Raw genomic sequence first — 19721 nt, forward strand, 5'->3', positions numbered from 1 at the left:
GAATTATGGCAAGATTCAGTAGTCAGTCCTCTCTCTGATCTATCGTCCACATAACTACAAAAGTGATTTTCCTAAAGCACAGATCTGACCCTATCATTTATCTGCTTAATTGACTATATGATTTCCATTTCTAAAAATCTTCTTTTTTTTTTCCAGCCAGAGAAAAAGTTTATTAGAGATAAAACATATAGGCCAGATTCTTAAGGAATCTGAACATTAGTAACTCCCTTAGGGACGAGCGGGCATGAGAGAGTCTCAGCCTTCTGGGCATGAGAAAATTTCAGCGTTTGCATGGGGGACAGGGTGGATCTTATATACACTAAAGTAACTTTGAGTGGCCAGAGGAGGGGGCTGGGAAAAGGGTCTAGATGAGAATTCCGATTGGAAGGTCTGAGAGATTGAATAGACAATGGGAATAGATAATGAGAGGGATTGGAAGGAAGAAGTTTGAAAGGCATCTGCATAAAATCAAAAGGTGGGGCCAGGGCTTTCAAAGGGAGATAAGGGGAGTCCATCTAAAAATCTTCTAACTTAAACAATTTACCTGATCACTTATTCATTTTAATTTAACTAGACATTATGTAATTTCGTAAGATCATAGATTAAGAGTCTGAGGGGAACTAGAGATCATCTGGAGTCTCACACTTCAGTTTTCTTAGAATGAATCTGAGACAGGTTTAGTTGACTTACCCAAGGTCACATAGGTAATGAGCAGCAGAGCCAGGTGAGTCCACATTCAGGGCTTTCTCCATGGGAACACTGACTCCAAATTTTCAATTTTCAATTTTCCTTCGTACAATAACTTGACAATTTGCCTGTGTCAAAGCTGTCTTTTTGCTTTCTTTCACCACTACTGAAAAAGCACAGACTAGAGAGAGATAAATTGTTGTGATGAGACCTTTTTACCTTCAGTTTATAATTTCTTTTCATTTTTGTGCACTCTTTTCTTTAGAGTTATACTTTTAAAAATATACCTTGTATTCATTTTGGGGGCCATTCTTGCTTTCTTTCTAAGTGTTCTATTTGTTATATTTCAGGCTATTAGAAAAGAGGTTAAGGAATTTAGTGAAAAAAAAAGAGAACTAAAACAAGGAATCAGAGCACTGGCTAAAACTGTAAGTGTTGTGACTCCTACTCCAATACTGTGCCTGTAGTCTCACATGATCTGTCCTACTGAATTTTCCGTGATAGGCATGTAGAGTTTATGATTTCTCTTCCTATTCTGCCTGTAAGCTCGCTTTTCTGCTGTGTAAGTTAGTTGCCACCCATGCTCAGCCCAGAACCTGACACACTTGATAGTAATTATCAGTGATAAAGGAAGAACAGAGCAAAATATGTAAGAAAATGAAAAATGGTTAGGTCCTTGTTATTAAAGGAATTTTGTGAAATAAATGTTACATTTTTTGGTTCTCTTCAATGTTTCTGAGGTAGCACAAGTTCTTGAACAGAACAAATGATAATGCAATGTGCTCTGAAATGAGAAGCAGTTGTAATCACCTACCTGAGAACAGCCTCAAGGAACTAGTGACTCAGCCCAATAAAACTCCAAGATTTTGGTGAATAGCAACATTGTGTGTATGGACTCAAGGAAAGAACTCTAAAGCTGAAATTGTCTACTTGTCACCAACATTTTCTGTGTTTTAATTCAGATTCAGGAAATGCTGGAAGAAAATGATTTGGTACCTCAAATTGCACAACTAAAACAACAAGAATTTTTTCTGGATGTTGAAGAAATGAAAAAACTTTATGCTGAAAATGATGAAGAAGTAGCACAGGTATAGGAGAATTTACTTCAAGCATCATTGTTTTATAATTATAGACATGAACAAGAAAGGAGGAAAGAGCAAAATGAGAAATTTTCCAACATAATAAGAAAACAAATGTGTACATAAATGGGATCTAAAAATAATAAACAGTTTCATGCATTTGCTGTACTCCCCCACCATCTTCTCGACAGCTGCCTTGCCACATGAACCCTCTGTCCCTTCCAGTTCTGGAATCATAATCAATTCAGTACTGTCATTGCTACTGGGAAAAGATGTGTTCATCTATTCCGCTATGGCTCTACTCACCATCCCTGAACTGACTGTAACTTTCCAAACTGGAATATCACTCCCGGCCACCACTCCTTAGATGAGTTATCTTCCTTTATGAGATTGTAAACTCCTTGGGGATAGTGACTGTCTTTACTTTTTTCCCCTATATCCCCAGGGCATAGCACAGTGGCTGGCACCTATTTAAATTTTTTTTTTCATTAATTCAACAAATACTTACCAAGAATCTACTATGGGCATAATACTGTGGAAAGTAAAAGGGGAGTTATAAATAAGAATAAAATATATTATCTTTTGGAAAGCATTAGCACCAGATCCTGGGTTGTAACAGGACAGCTCACGTCTTAATGATAATTTTATCCTTCAAAAAATTGGAGGAACCAACAGGGTTCTAGATAGAATTCTAGATGGAATTCCATTCTAGATATAATTCTAACAGGGAAAAACTACTTTCTGGTGTGGAAAAGATGGAAACCATGGGGGAGAAGTGACCATTCCATCTTAGATGAGAAGGAGAAGGAAGCAGGGCAAAATCTGAAGTGTACATTTGGAGGGCAGGTTTCAAAGTATTCAGAGAAAAGTTAGGCAGAATTCCATAGACTATAAAAAGTCAGCCTGTCAGGGATGGGAAACTTCTAAGAATGAAATTCTGAAGTCACAAAGGGAAATAATTTCAATGAAGAAGACAAGCTAGAATTGTCCAAAGAGACCTATATGAATATACAAAGAAAGGCCCATCCAACTGAGACTTTTAAGAGTGTGTACTGAGAATAATAGGCACCCTACTGCAAGAAAGGTGTCAGGAGACCTTCAACTGAGTGATCTGAGGGCTAGCAAGGGAATCTTAAAGGCAACCAGACAGGAGCTTTTTCTCTATTTTTTTTCCTATGTTGGGAAAAGAGGATCAAAGAGGGATAGGATCCTCTCAAGGCAAAACTCTGAGCAGTAGGTAGAGGCTGCAAAGAGGTGAATTTAGGTTTGGTGTCAGGAAAAATTTCCCAACCATTTGAGCTATGGCAAAGAGGATTGGGCTGCCACAGGCAGTAAATGAGCTAATCGGAACAAGGCTGATCTCTCTTTCACATGTTAGCCTTTCAAGTGGCAGTGGTCATGTCCACTTTGAATCTTCTCTTCTGCCACTAAAAATCTCCAATTCTTTCAGTCTGTCATGTGGCACGAATTCATTCCCCATCCATTTTGTCCTTCTCTGAAAGTTTTCCTTTGTATCCGTGTCTTTTCTAAACTGTGGCACCCAGAAGTGAACATGATACTTCAGGTGTGCTCTGCCAGCAAAGAGTACAGAGACTGTCATCTATTTGCTTCTGGAAGCTATGCCTCTTTTAATGTAGCCCCAAATTCAATTAGTTTCTGTGGTTGCCATATCACATTGTTGAATCATATTGAGTTCTCAGTACACTTAAAATCCCAGATATGTTTCTTCTATCTTGTGTTTGTAACCTATCTTGTGTTGTTAACCCATTACATTTCATTTTGGGGCAGGTAGGAGGCACAGTGGATGATGGCACTAGGCCTGGATTCTGGAAGATCTGAGTTCAAATCCAACCTCAGACATTTACTAGCTGGGCAAATCATTTAAGTCCTATTTGCCTCAGTTCCTCATCTATAAAATGGGGACACATTGGAAAAAGAAATGGCAAATCACTCACTCCAGTATTTTTGCTAAGAAGACCCCATGGATGAAGTCCACATAGAGTCAGACATGACTAAATTACTAAACATTTCATTTTATTAGATTCATTCCAGTGTTCTGATGTGTCAATGACTTTTTGGACCCCAACTCTTATCACACACTGCATTAGATATCCCTCTCAGAGCTGTGTATCACCTACAAATTTGATAAGCATGCTGTTTTGCTTTTATCCAAATCAATGGTAAAAAATGTTTCTTAGAGTATCCATCCAAGGATCCATCCCTGGCACTAGTGGAGACCTCCCACCAGACTGTCATAGAACCATTTAATGCTAATCCCCAAAAGCGGGACTCTGTGATCACTACTTCCTTTTCTAGCTGTTCCCTAATCATTTCTTTATAATACATCTTAGGATTTTGATCAGAATCAAAGCCAAGGTCACTGGTCTATAGTTTCTATTTACTTCCAGATTCCATTCACTTCCCGCTCGCCACCCCCATTTCCCCAGTCTGCTTTTTAAAATGGAGACTTTAACTTGTCTCTAGTCTTTTTGTACCTCTCTTTTTTTACTATTCATAGCTCTCTTTGTTCTTTGCACAGATCTTTCAAAAGATTACTGATACCAGTTCAGCAATTGTACATCAATTCTTTCAGTGTTGGGACCACAGGAACTTTGATTCATCCATGCACAGTTAAATGTTCTCTTACCATCTCCCAACTTATCTTGGTTAGGAACTCCCTATTAGTCATTTTTCTTCTATCCTTTCTTGGCGGAAAAAAGCAAAATAAAAAACAAAATCAGAAGCACAGTCAGAATTGCGCAGCCTTATCTGCCTCATATCTGTTGTCAGTTATCAGCACACCATCTGTTTCAAGCAGCAGTTCTGCATGTTTTTCCATCTTTCTCTTTTCCACAATATACTTAATATTATTATTGTGGCCTTAAGTTTTCTTCAGTAGCATTAGCTCACCCTGACACTTTTCTTACAGTACTCTGCCCACTCTTGTACTCACCCTTTGTATTTGCCTTTATTTTCATCTTCTCTGCTTAACTTTTTTTTTTTGTAAGGCAGTCGGGAGTTAAGTGACTTGCCCAAGGCTACACAGCTAGTACATGTCAAGTGTTTGGTCTGAGGCTGGATTTGAACTCAGGTCCTCCTGACTTCAGAGACGGTGCTCTATCCACTGCGCCACCTAGCTGCCCCCCTGCTTAACTTTTAAAAAAAAAATTTAAATTGCTTGAGGATTTCTCTGTGTATCCATATAAGTCTCTTCAGACAACTCCAGCTTTTTATCCTCATCAGAACTCATTCTCTTTGTGACTTCAGAATTTCATTCTTAAGAGGTTCCTATCCCTGGTGGGCTGACTTCCTCTGTCCATGGAATCCTAACTATTCTTTCTCTGAACCTTCCGAAATTTGCTTGCCAAAACCCTATGTCCTTTTTCCCTAACTCTCATTATCACAAATTCTAAAATGGAATGGTCACTTCTCTTCCAAGGTTTCTGTTATTTCCATCCCAGAAAGCATTCCTCCATGTTAGTGAGAATCAGGAGTGGAATTACCCCTTGTTGGTTCAAACCTTCAACCTTTTAAATGATGAAATCATTAAGGCAAGTCAGACAATAAACAAACATTAACAAGCAGCAACAAGCAAGTGCTTACTATATTCCAGGAATTATGGTAAATTCTGAGGCTATAAAGAATGTAGGAAAACATAGTTCCTGCCCTCAATGAGCTTACATTTTAATGGGGTGTGGGAGGGACAACATGCTCCATAAAAGAGATAGTGTAAATGGGAGCTAATCTCAGAGGGAAGGTACTAGCAGTTTTGGGGGGGGAGGCTCCTCTTACAAAAGATGGGTTTTGAAAGGAAGCCAGGAAAACCAAAAGTTGTAGGTAATGAGAGCATTCCAGGAATGGAGGGAAAGACATGGAGTTAGGAGATGCAGTATCATGTTTGAGGAACAACAAGAAGGCCAGGGACACTAGATCAGAGAATACATGGAGGAGAGGAAAGTGTAAGAAGACTGGAAGGGTAGGAAGGGGCCAGGTTAAGAGATTTAAAAGCCTTTAAAATTGATCAGGTAGGTGGGGTGTGACAAGGTCAGATCCATTCTTGAAGGAGATCTCTTTTACAGCTAAGCAGAGAACAGGCTGAAGTGAGGAGTGTCTTAAGGCAGGGCTATTGAAGTAGTCTAGGCATGAGGTAATGAAGGCCTACATCATGGTGGTGGCAATGTGAGTGGGAGAAAAAGGGATGTGGTGAAACTCAAGGAATTTGCATTCTAGTAAGGACAGTCAGGTGATACAGTGGATAGAGCACCAGGTCTGGAGTCAGGAAGACTTGAGTTCAAATCTAGCCTCAGATACTCAGTAGTTGTGAGACCCTGGTCAAGTCACCTAACCCCATTTGCCTCAGTTTGCTCATCTGTAAAATGAGCTGGAGAAGGAAATGGCAAACCACTCCAGTATCTTTGCCAAGAAAACCCCAAATGGGGTCATGAAGAGTCAGACATAATTGAAGTGACTGAAAAGGGGAAGGCAAAACACAAAGAGGAGCTGATAAGCCTGAGGCAGCTGGGGGTGGGGGTGGGGTGGGGAGTGAGACAGGTCTGCCTAGGGTTTCATCAAGTCAAGGAGCAGCCCTCAGAGTGCAGTCATCCTGAGGAAGGCAATACAGATGGCAGGGGGAAGGTGACAGTCTGGTTTAGCTGCTCCGCCTTTAGGAGGGAGGAAGAGAGAGAAACAGAGAGAAGGAGGAAAGGAGAGTTAGAGAGAGAGAAAGCGATGATATTATAAGAATTGAAGTCTTTTATCATTATTACATCAAACCTCTATGCCACACTTATGATCTATTACCTGAAGAGAAAATTGCTTTACTTTGTCCTTTTATTGACCTTTACCCAAATGGCTTTCAACTATGCTTTCTCTGATTACTGTACTTCTTCGCGTGCGTATACCTTTTTAATGCATAATGCTATCCGCTTTTCCTCTCTTTTCTCCATAATGCTTTATTTGGGGAAAAAAAATGCCCCCAGAGCCATATTGCAATCATGAGTTTCATCCTACCAAGGCTCAGCGATATCTGTGAGGTCAAATTTGCCTCCTTGTGTTAGGACTTCTAGTTTGTCTTGCTTGTTTCCTTACATTGGTGCATTTGGAAATAGATATTTTCAGTCATGGGTTTTACTACTGGCTCCTTTCTTAGATATTGACTCCAGTGCCCTTCCTGGTGCTCAACAGCTACTCTTTCCGTGTTATATTTTTATCTCTGTGGAATTGAGCAGTTTTCTCCTTACCCCATCCTTTTCAGTTTTAAAAGGTTTGACTAGATTTGTAAAACACCAGGCAAATGCTAATTAACCCTCTTTAAGAGCATACTGTCCCTGCAATGGACCTGTTACCTTGGGGTTGTTTACTCTGTTGGTGCAGATCATAACCCATCCATGCTCTTCTCATCCTGTTGTTCTTACTCATATTATTATATAGATCCTCCATAGAGGCTGCATGTGTGTGTGTGCACATATATGCATGATGTTTGTCTATATCTCCATGTCAATTACCATGTTAGTAAGTTCTACATATGTGACTTTTTGAAACCATTACAATTTTTTTTCTTACAGTTAAGAAAAGAAACAGAAATGGAAAATCTAGCTAAGATGTATTTATGGAACATTTTAAAAGAAGAATGCTGGGATTCCATGTGCGTAAAAAGTCAAGGACTTATGGTGAATATTCTAAACATATTATCTCAGTTATTAATAACCTCAGAAGTAATACCCATTGAAGCTAAAAGTAAAACAATCCTTCCAAAGCTCAGAGCACTGCCTGTTCAGTCCCTTATAGAGCTTTCCCAGCACAGTACCTATGATCTGTCTTCTTCATTTAGACCCTTTCTGCTTTGGTCCATTTGGGCTTTCAAACTAATTTCTCCCCATATTTGTCTTTTCTCCTTTTTTCTTCCACTCCTTAGTAATGCTTGCAATTACTTTTTCATTTCTGATCTGTTCTTTCATAGATTTTTCTCTCTAAAAATCATGTCAAAGATAATGTATACCAAGAACATATTTACAATGACCCTTTGTCATGGTCTCATGTCTTCTAATAAAAATTTGGCCAGAAGAAGAAAGGGCTCTGTAAGGTTTTTTTGAGGATGCATTTGTAAGTAATCTTGTGACACAGAGTAATCATCACTTGACCCATGAGTATTCTTTTGTCTAAGAATTTGGAGAACTTGTAGTACACTCTGGTGGTACTGAAGACTTTCTGAGGGACTTAGACAGCCCTAGTGAATATAAAGACATACAGTGAAAGTCAGATCTATATTGCTTTGCCATAAACAAATCTTAACAGGTTCTCTGACTCTCTTTACTTTCAAGACACATACCTCTGCAACCACAGTATAATTGGTCAGCCTATAGCAAACCTACTTTTATGGACTACTTAAAAGCTTCCTTGAAATGGAAGGCTTGTGTTCTTGTTAGGGTTACTGATAGCAGGTGCTAGCTTCCTAATCCCACAGAGCATCTGACTTGCATCATTCCTTTCTGGAAAGGGCATGGTCAAAAATCACATGGAATGAAAAACCCTGGATAGTTTACAATCTACCTTGATATGGCGACTATCCACACTGATAAAATCACACATCCAACAAAAAAAATTAATGAATTTGTCCTGTATGTATATTTTTTGTACATTGTGTTCACATGTATCACTTATAAGACTTTGAGCTCTTTGAAAATAGAAACTGTTTTTGTCTTTCTTTGTATCCCCAGTGCTTAGGACAGTGCCTGGAATATAGTAGATGCTTAATAAATACTTATTGATTTGACTTGATTTTTCATTACTTCAACTCACTGCAGTAGACTTGAGACCTTATCAAGTGGCTGTTTACCCAGATTATAGCCCATCCATGCTTTCCTGTGTAATTCTTCTCCATTTCATTTTATAGATCCTCTAGGCAGGGGTGGGGAAACTGTGGGCCTTGAGGCTACATGTGACCCTCTAGGTCCTCAAGTGCAGCCTTTTGACTAAATCCAAACTTCATAGAACAAAGGGATTCAGTCAAAGGTCTGTACACATGTGGCGTTGAGGTCACAGATTCCCTACCCCTGCTAGAGAATCTATACTTAATAACTGGATGGTTTCCTCTACACTTTTTTAATTAATTAATTAATTTTTAGTTTTCAACATTCATTTCCATAAGATTTTGAGTTTTAAATTTTCTCCCCCTCCCCTCCCCAAGATGGCATGCAATCTGATATAGGCTCTACTTATACATTCATATTAAACATATTTTCATATTAGTCATGATGTAAAGAAGAATTAGAACTAATGGGAGGAACCACAAAAAAGAAAAAAACAAAAGAAAAGGAGAGCAAATATTATGCTTCCATCTGCATTCAGACTCCAAAGTTCTTTTTCTGGATGTGAATAGCATTTTCCATCATGAGTCTTTTGGAGTTATCTTAATTGCATTGCTGAGAAGAGCTAAGTCTGTCAAAGTCAGTCATCACACAATGTGGCTGTTATTGTGTGCATTGTTCTCCTGGTTCTGCTCACTTCACTCAGCATCAGTTCATATCAGACTTTCCAGGTTTTTCTGAAGTCCACCTGTTCATCATTTCTTATGGCACAATAGTATTCCATTACATTCATATACCACAACTTGTTCAGTCATTCCCCAACTGATGGACATCCAATTTTTTTCCACCACAAAAAAGGCTGCTATAAATATTTTTGTACACGTGGGTCCTTTTCCCATATTTATGATCTCTTTGAGATACAGCTCTGGAAGTAGTATTACTGGGTCATAGGGTATGCACAGTTTTATAGCCCTTTGGGCATAGTTCCAAATTGCTCTCCAGAATGGTTGGATTCGTTTACAACTCCACCAACAATGCATTAGTATTCCAATTTTCCTACATCTTCTCCAGTATTTATCATTTTCTGGTTTTGTCATGTTAGCCAATCTGATAGGTGTGATGTGGTACCTCAGAGTTGTTTTGATTTGCATTTTTCTGATCAATAGTGATTTAGAGCATTTTTTTCATGTGACTATAAATAACTTTACTTTCTTCTTCTGAAAACTGCCTGTTCATATCTTTTGACCGTTTGTCAATTGGGGAATGATTTGTATTGTTATAAATTCAACTCAGTTCTCTATGTATTTTAGAAATGAGGCCTTTATCAGTGACACTGGCTGTAAAAATTGTTTCCCAGCTTTCTACTTCCTTTCTAGTGATGGCTTTATTTGTGCAAAACCTTTTCAATTTAATGTAATCAAAATCATCCATTTTGCATTTTATAATGTTCCCTATCTCTTATTTGGTCATAAATTCTTCCCTTCTCTGTAGATCTGACAGGTAAACTATTCCTTGCTCTCCTAGTTTTCTTATAGTATCATATCTAAATCATATAGATGGTATTTGCTAGTTTTTTTTAAAATTTTCACAGTACCAAAGGAATATGTGGGCTCTCATTTGTTATCCCTCATTGACAATATGTGATTGGCCTACCTCCTTTTCCAATTATGCATTTTCTCAGTGAAAACTATTAAGTCATTTCTTGAGCATCAATCACAACTAGAACTATGCAGCAGCTTACTTACATCCCTATACAATTCTCCATTACCCCTTTGGTCACCTGCAACTTTAATTTCTCAGGGAATGTAGTGTCTTAAAATTATCACTTGGGAGATATTTGTGTTGAAAAATTGAGTTTTTGCATAAAGGAACATATTGGGGTTGTTAAAAGAACTGCACAATTTCCCAAATATAATACAGCCGTTCTCTTCCTCTTATTCAATTTGGTGCTTAACTCACTGTCCATCTGTAGTGTCTATTACACACACACACCAAAACACACACACATACACACACATTTCCTCCTGTACTCACTCAGTGAGTGGACTGCATAATGACTGCATATTGACAAGACCAAATTGATTTTATATTATTTTTATTGATCCTATTTCTAGTTAATTGATTTTTGTCCTGTAACTACCTAAGTCACAATTCTTTGTCTCTGAACTTAGTTCTGAAATTCAGCTGGCCTGTAATGAGATAAGTTTAAAAATCCAGTTCTCCTGCTAATCACTGTTCTATTCTTGTCTCAAGGAAATCTTTTATTCTTGGGGGATGTGGATGAACACCAGGGAGTCGAGTCTAGTGTCTTTACATCATCAAGCTATCATTCTTAGATATCCACTACCTCTAACTTTGCAAACAATGAACTTTTCTTAGTCACAGGAGGGAAGGAGGGGGTTGTTGCTAGCCCCTCAGTCCCAGTTTCCAACCAATCATATTGTCCCCCATGCCTCATCTCTGTAGCCTATCCTATTGTCCTCACTCTGACGATGTTGCCAGCCCTGTACCCAATCATAACTTGTTCCCCACCTACAAAATCCTGTTCTTTGTTCTATACTCCCCAAAAATCATAAAAAGGGAGCTGTCCTTCTGTTTAGGGTCTTTGGCTTCACTGAGGCAGTCATTTATCTACTTTATTAACAGATGCCCTATCATCTTGCTTGGAGAGAATATGCCTCAGTCTACCTTTTGTTGAATTTTATTCACGACAGTATTTAATCTGGATGATGGGATTTTTTCATCCATTTCATTTTTCCTTTTTGGTTGTTTTGCCACTCTGTTTCAAAAACTCTGAGATTTCATTGAGAGGTTTCATAATGTTTGGGAACTTGATTCAATCAGTCCAATATCTTTCACACAAAAAAGTTTATAGAGGACCTCACCATCAACAGGACTCTGTTCAAGGCATCCCCCATAACAGTAGTGAACAATTTGGGAAAGCATATATCTCCCTGTTTTATGTCTCAATTAATGTTAATAATCAGAAGATTGTTGAACAAAGTTGTCTCTCTGGTTTCATTTATCAAAGAATCTTATATGATCTTAATATATTCATGAGATAATCCTTGTTGGAAGAAAACCTTTAAGATTTCATTTTACTCTACTAAGTCAAATGAATTGTAACCGACAAATAATAAACACAGACTCCTGTATTATATGCCCTTCAGTCAATTGTGTATCTGTAAACACATGCTTGCTTTAGAGACTTGTTTGAGAAAACCTGCCTGTTTCATTCTCGTATTTTCATTAAGAAAATCCTCAATTCTCATGTAAATAGAAAAAATTGAGGCCATCTGTCATGGCTCCTCTTTTCTCCTCAGCTTTGTAAATCAAATCACCTTTGTATCATGCCCCACTTCTCCTTTGCTCTGGTCTGGGGGTAGTTGGGGCAGATGGGTGGGGGAGTGAGCCACCTTCTTGCAAATGCTAGCTGTCCTGCCTGGCAGTCTCATTTACTGTATCCGCTCTTATATGAATGGACCCCTAAGTCTCTGTCCAGAACATTCTTTTCTTCTCTCTCTATATTTTCTTTATTGGTGATCTCATTCAAATGAGATCCAGATTTAAACATCAAACTCCAGTCTCTCTCCAGAACACCACCAGGAACCAATTAAACATTTTGAACTAGGTATCCTATAGGCATATCAAATTCAGAACTAATCAACTTTCCTATCAAACTCTGTCCACTTTCTAGCTTCCCTATATCCATCAAATGTTCCCAATGAGATGGTTATCTTCATCTTTCTCCTCTTCATCACTCCTCACATCTAGTTGATGGGGTATGGGCCCAAGCTGAGACCTTTGCCCCTCACCCCAAAAAGAATCCAGGTCCCATTTGTCTATGGGCCCCAGAAAACCCTTAAACTTTCTTTGATCTCACTCTGGTCTCAAACCTCAAGCCTGAAGCTATACTCCACTCAACTGGCCTTTCCTTATCTCTTGTTCTCTCCCTATCTCCCTTTGAAATCCTAATGAAGAAGCCTAGTCTTTGATCCCACCTTTGATCTTATCAACCTCTTCCTTCCAGTTCTTTGCTCCATTGTCTATTCCCATTGTCTATTCAACCTCCTAGACATTCCCATCGGAATTCTCCCTAAACTCATCTCAGCTTCAGGATCTTTCTCCCAGTTCCTCCTCTGAACACCCAAAATTATTTAAGTGTATATAAGATCCACCCTGGCCCCCATTTAAACGCTGAGATTTACTCATGCCCACTCATCTTTACGGGAGTCACTAATGTTCAGATTCCTTAAGAGTCTAGCCTGTATGACCCATCCCTAATAAAACTTTGTCTCTGGTTGAAAGAAAATTTGGGTCAAATTCATTTGGTCAGGTCCCACCATGCCATGATTTAGGGGTTCCAGAACCCCAAGAATCTAGACCTCATCATAATCAGTTGCCAGTTTTAACAGTTCTACCTCCATAATATCTCTTGCAGACATCTCCTTCTCTCCACTCACATGACTCTTACCCTAGTTCAGGCCCTTATCACCTTTTACCTGGACTGTTGCAATATCCTCCTAGTTTGTCTTCCTGAAATTCATATTCCATATAGCCACCAAATCATGTTCCTAAAGCATAAGTCTGACCATGTTCCTCCCCTATTTAAGTGCTTATTCTTGCCTTTACAACAAAACACAAGTTCCTTTTTGCCTTTTAGCCCTTCATAATCTGGCTCTAATCTTTCTGGGCTTTACTTTACTGGGCATTGCTCCCCTTCACAGACTGCAATCCAGCCTACCTGGCCTTCTGGCTGCTGCCCAGACATGACATTTCTTTTTCCATTTCCATACTTTTTCACAGGATGATATCTGTCTAGAATGACTCTACCTGACCTCTGCCTCACAGAATCCCTTGATTTCTTTAAAGTTCAAGTGTCACCTTCTACATTTGCTAGTACCCTCTCCAGGAAATTAATTTGTGTCTTTGTTTTTGCATTTTATTTGCATTTGATTTCTTCTGTTTATGTTATTCCCCAAATAGCATGTAGGCTCTTAGAATTGTTTCTTTTTTGTCTTTGTATGTCCACTTCCTAGCACAATGCCTGCCACATATTTAGTACTTAATGTTTTTTAAATTGTTTTTGAAAGCCAGGTTGTAGAGCTTTAAATGTCAAACAGTGGAGTTTATGTTTATTTTAATGGCAACAGATTCACTTCTTAAGCCTCTTAAGCAGATGAGTGACAAGGTCAGAACTGTGCTTTAGGGATATCAGTTTTGAAGCTTTATGGAAGAGATACTGGAGAGCTAGATTACAGGTAGGCAGACCAAGTAGAAGGCCATTGCAGTAAGCCAGGTGAGAGAGAGCGGCAGTGTGGTACGGTGGAAGGGAAAGCACTTGCTCTGGAGTCAGAGGACAAGGGTTCAAGTCTTCCCTCTAAGATTACTTGTGTGATTACTTTGGGTAAGTTACTTAATCCCCCTGGGCCTCAGATTCCTTATCTGTAAAATGAGGGAGTTGAACTAGATGGGAGATGGTTTTTGAGGTTCCTTCTAGCTCTAAATCTATGATCCTTATGGGTGATGTTCTCAAGATGAGTATATGAGCCTTGTTTTGCCAGGGATATTATTATATTAGGATATTATATATAAATAATAATATAAAGGATATTATTAGGGATGGACTGGACAAGGTTTGGCAACTGATTGACTGAGAGGGAAAAAGAGAGGGAAGAATTAAGGATGACTCTGAGGTTTTAAATCTAGGTAACTGGAAGGATGGGACTTACAAAGGCAAGGCAACAAACATTTATTAAGCTCTTATTATATGCCAGCCATTGTTATAAATGCTGAATATACAAATACAAGAAAAAGAGACAGTTCTTGACCTCCAGGAGCTTACAGTCTAATGAAGATAGACATGTTGTTGAAGTCCAGAAAGTCAGAAGCACAGCTAGAAGGAGAATGAAGGTTGGCTTGCCCATTCCACTCCTCAAAATGGAAGCCTCAGGAGGAAGTCACCCATGGTAGAAGGGGCCATCATAACAGGGCAAAAAGACCACAAGGGCTGATAGATGTTCCAGATTGAGACTGCATATGAGGCATGGTGTTGAAATCCAGGAATAAAGAAATCAAAAGGAAGAGATGGTTGGATGGGGGTTGAGGAGAAAGACTAATGACATGTTGAATTTGAAATGATTTTAGGGTGTCCAGGTGGAGATATCCAGCAGGCAGGACTGCATCCTAGGAGAGAGATGAGGGCTAGTTTTATAGATTTGAGAGTCATCTACATAGAATTGAACCCATGGAACTGATGAAAGAGAGGACAGAGAGAAAAGGGAAGAGACTAAGATAATGACCAGTTGTAGAAGGCCAGGATTGAGTTAGGTTATGGCACAGTTTCACAGCAAACACAGTGCAGCCAGCCCTTAGAGGATGACCTAAGGGGAGGCACGTCTTCCAATTAATGATCACTTGAGAAAGAGAGGCCTCCTAGGAGTATGTAAGGACCGGCCACCATCTTTTTGGGGGCTTTTCATACCTTTTCTGCCTTGCATACCTAGACTAAGTGCTTCATTGCACCAATCCTGAGTAGAACATGATGATCCTGAAAAGGAGCCTAACAAAGGTCAGTTAGAGGCACCGGGAGAATAGGGAGTTAAGGTGATGAGAACCAAGGGCAGAGAAGGTAAATAGGAAGAAAGGGTGATTAACAATGTCAGCTAGTATAGAAGTCAAGAAGAATGAGGACTGAGAAAGGCCACTGGACTTAGTGATCACAAGATTATGGGTGACCTATTTCAGGTGGGTTTGGGAGACAAACTGTAAGAAACTAAGAAGTAAGAGAGTGATAATAAAATGGGGGCAAAATATGCTTTTTCTGGCAGTTTGGCTATGAAATGGAAGAAAGACATATGACAATGTGTATGACAATAGCTTGAGAGAATAGTCGGATGGTTACTGTGGCAGCACTACCATCCTTCCAGTCACTCAGTTTTATAAGCCTGATGTCATCCTCAACTCTTCTCTCTTGCTCACAAATTGCCAAACTGATTGCCTAATGGATGCTAAGTCTTTTAACTTCTTTCTTTATAACATATCTGGCATGTCTAGTCACACAGTGACCAATGTAATCCAAACCTAATCCATTACCTTTTGTCTGGCCTATTGCAATAATCTTCTAATCGGTCTCCCTGGCTCAAGTCTTTCTCCACTCCAGTCTATCCACCATACAGCTGCCTGAGTGTAGATCTGGTCATGTCACCACCCCTACCCTTATCCGCTCCCCCCCGACACACACTCAATAAACTGTAGTGGCTTCTGATTACCTGTAGGATCAAATATAAACTCTATGCACAGAAATTGATTGCCTTTTTTTTTTTCTTGCAAAGAGCTAGACACAGGTCAGATTTCTGAATTCCCAGGAGAAAGCCTGGATGTAGGAAATACATCATTAATCAATAGGTCAAGGATCTGTGATTTGGTTGGTATAAGCATTCCCTTTCCTGATGCTAATCACAACACGTCTGTAACTTACAGCCTTAGAGAGTTTCTTGAAGTTCAAAGAGATTAAATTACTTGACCATAATCATATAGTGTCACAGATGGGATTTAAAAGTCAAACACACTCTTTACTATGCTATACAAATTCTGGTGGGAAGAAATATTAGCCATACTCTGATAATCTGGGTGAGCCAATATTGAATGACAGCATGAGCCAAAAATAATTTGGCTATTAAGGAAACTCCAGTTACAGGTCATACTGTTTGAAGCCTTAAGTACTGATTACACGAAAAGGCTACCTTCTGAACTCTCTCCTATTCTCTGTGTCAGTTTGCATGATCCTAGTAGTTACTGGTTAGGGGGCTTTAATACCAAGGTTGTCAAAGTGAATCCTTCCTTGATGGTGATTATTATTCTGTAAAACACCACCTGGACAACATCTTCATGGGTCTATTTTAGTAACTCTCCACCTGTTCCCCATTGTACATTATCAACACTTAGAGCATTGATCATGGACTTATGCTAACTCCAAGACTTTGTGATTTAGGTCCTTCTGAATGGTTGGATATATTGAATTTATAATCAATGACCACTTCTATATTAGGTTTATAAAAACAATATACTGTGATTATTATACTCAATATTTCTTGATCTGTAAGATTATATCTTATCATATAGGATTTAATTGTTATAGGCAAGGAAGTAATTTCAGAATCAGCTATATCTGTAATCAGAACACTGATAAGTTAGAACAAGGATCACTGAGAACAATTTATGGTATTACAGGCTTATATATAATACAAAGCATCTTTTTGTTGTTATTCAGACTTGTCTGACTCTTCATGATTCCATTTTGGGTTTTCTTGGCAAGGATACTGGCGTGGTTTTCTGTTTCCTTCTTCAGCTTATTTTATAGTTGAGGAAACTGAGGCAAACAGGGTTAAGTGACTTGCCCAGGGTCACACAGCTAGTAAGTATCTGATGCTGCATTTCAACTCAGGGTCCTCCTCACTCCAGGCCAAGCACCCCATCCACTGTACCACCAAGATGTCCATTCAAACCATCTTTAGCAGAAACTATAGAAATTCAAAAGAGATGGATTTGCCACCACTGATGCTGAAAAAGTCACTATTAATGCTGGAAAAACAAAGTAGATAGAAAATGTATATTATCCTGGATGATGACACAGCTAGAGATGCAGCCCAATGAGTGTGTCGGTCGGTATATTTTGAATAGACACTGCAGACAATGAATCCAGAATTGAGTAGGAGCAGGATCAAGGTGGATCACATTTGGGAAATTACATAATACTTATCACATTCCTAAACTTTTGCAGCTATCAAAACCTATCGTGTTACTCCTAGTATTCACTCAGTGATGCTATATTACTGCCAATCCTGGAACACCAAGAGAATAAAAATTACGAATAATCCAAATAGCAGTGGAAAGCTGCATGGGAGGTATAAGTTGTCAGCATCATGTAACTTGAGGAGTCTGTAGCAGTAACTTGTATATGAGAAGTAGTGCAAGAGACACTTAAGGGAAATGTGACTGGGAAATGAGGTGGGCTCATCATGCAGTGAATATGAAAGGAAAGAGATGAACAGTCTCAGTGGTACATTGACATAGCTAAGAGAAATAAAGAAAATAGAGCAATGCCTTCAACAAGGTAGTGGATCAGAGTTGTAAGAAGATATAGATAAGGATCACACAGGATGAGATGTGAAGGGGTTGTTATATGTATCAATTTGAGAGGGTAGACCAAACCCTTGACACTAGCTGTGTGACCCTGGGCAAGTCACTTAACCCCGATTGCCTAAAAAGAAAAAAAAAACAATTTGAGAGGGTACTAAATGAGAAAAAGCCAGGGCTTCATTAAATATTAAAATTACTAATGAATAGTCATTACCCCATTACATTTCTAAATCCTCATGTTCCATACCAGTATCAATGAAATTATATCAACTTATATTGTAAAAACATTAACCATTGATGCTATTTATCAAGAGACTTTATTTTTCACAAATAAACTGAAAACATATTTTGATTCTTTGTTATTTTTTACATTTGTCAAGTCCTTTCATAATCATTTGAAAGTCCAGAATTTCCCAATGAAAAAGCGAACTCCAGAAGAGTTGAAAGAATTGGAGACCGTTTTACAGCTAAGGAAGCTTCAAGCAGCTGAACTTAAAGTATGGGTTTGAACATGTGTGTGATACCTTTTAACTTAGTCTCCCTTAGTGCTGACTTTAATTGAAATGCAGCGTAAGAGATGTTGAAAATGTCATTTTTGTTAATATTTCCAACTTATTACTTTATGTAACAAATTCTACTGAGTAATATATACTTGTTCACTTAGCATAGATTTTTTTAAAATATGAAAATGAGCACAGTATATGAACTTTTAATTATTTAGTGAGTAGTGATGAAGTATTACCTTTAGTCATTGATACTCTTTTTCCTTGTCCCTTTTATACAGTGATATACAATTTTAAGAAAACTAGTCAAGGGTATAATGAATTGTTACTTTGGAGCAGTATGTTTTTCCATGCAGAATTATCCCGTACAGGTTAGAACCCATAGCTATGTACCCTACCTGGCATTACAAAGAACAAAGTCAGACTCTAAAAAATACAATATCTCTAAATGTAGTATGAGCTGCTGCTGAGCAGTCTTAAAACTTTCCATTTATAGTTTCTGAAGTATAAAACATTCACTATTTGCTGCTTAACTTATACATAGCAATCATTATTTAAATTAGTTCCTCTATAAATTACAAACTAATAAGACATTTTTTTCATGTTTAAGTACTAAGACCACCTCTAAATATTTAAAAGAACAAATCATTTTATCAACCTTATACTGCTGAGCACAAGGTGGCACAGCTAGGTGGTACTGGGCCTGGAGTCCAGAAGACCTGAGTTCAAATCCAGCCTTATTAGATACTTATTTGCTGTGAGACCCTAAGTAAGTCACTTTACCTCTGTGTGCCTCAGTTTTCCCATCTGTAAAATGAGAATAATAATAGCATCTAATTCTTAGGGTTGTTGTGAGGATAAAATGAGATAATCTTTGTAAAGGACTCTGCAAACTTTAAAGCATTGTATTTGTTGTTGTTCATTTGTTTCAGGCATGTCTGATTCTGTGTGACCTCATTTGGGGTTTTCTTGGCAGAGATACTGGAGTGGTTTGCCATTTCCTTCTGCAGCTCATTTTACAGATGAGGAAACTGAAGCAAACAGGGATAAGTGTCTTGCCCAGGATCACACAGCTAGTAACTGTGTAAGGCCAGATTTTTTTTTTTTTTTGATGAGGCAGTTGGGGTTAAGTGAATTGCCCAGGGTCACACAGCTAGTAAGTATCAAGTGTCTGAGACCAAATTGGAACCCAGGTCCCCCTGACTCCACTGCACCCCCTCTAAGGCCAGATTTTTAACTCAGGTCTTCCTGACTCGAGGCTTAGCACTATCTACTGTGTCACCTAGATGCCAAAGCATTATATAAACACTAGCTATTGTTATTGTTATTATTTACCTATAGTATTAGTCTCTGAAGATTTAATCTCTTCTATAGGAATTTCTAGGTCTGCCTACAATTTTGAATACCAGTGTTGAAAGCAGAATTTAAAGTCTTAAGATGATTTTTAAATAATTATCTTTACCGCTTGACTTTTAGAGAAGTTGTTTGCTAATAATGAATGTGTG

At 38.5% G+C, this 19721-nt stretch overlaps 1 protein-coding gene across 1 annotated transcript in view; it reads left to right on the plus strand.

Moving 5' to 3' along the window:
- LOC114035485 (cilia- and flagella-associated protein 43-like) overlaps nucleotides 1–19721 on the plus strand; it is a 166088-nt gene that overhangs the window by 95372 nt on the left and 50995 nt on the right. Inside the window, exons 20-22 of the mRNA XM_027851631.1 lie at nucleotides 1038–1115; nucleotides 1650–1775; nucleotides 7331–7435. Coding sequence (XP_027707432.1) covers nucleotides 1038–1115; nucleotides 1650–1775; nucleotides 7331–7435 — 309 coding nt within the window. The remainder of the gene's footprint in view (nucleotides 1–1037; nucleotides 1116–1649; nucleotides 1776–7330; nucleotides 7436–19721) is intronic.

This window comes from Vombatus ursinus, unplaced genomic scaffold (genome assembly GCF_900497805.2).
Source record: "Vombatus ursinus unplaced genomic scaffold, bare-nosed wombat genome assembly UNPS02009205.1, whole genome shotgun sequence".
NCBI classification, from domain to species: domain Eukaryota; kingdom Metazoa; phylum Chordata; class Mammalia; order Diprotodontia; family Vombatidae; genus Vombatus; species Vombatus ursinus.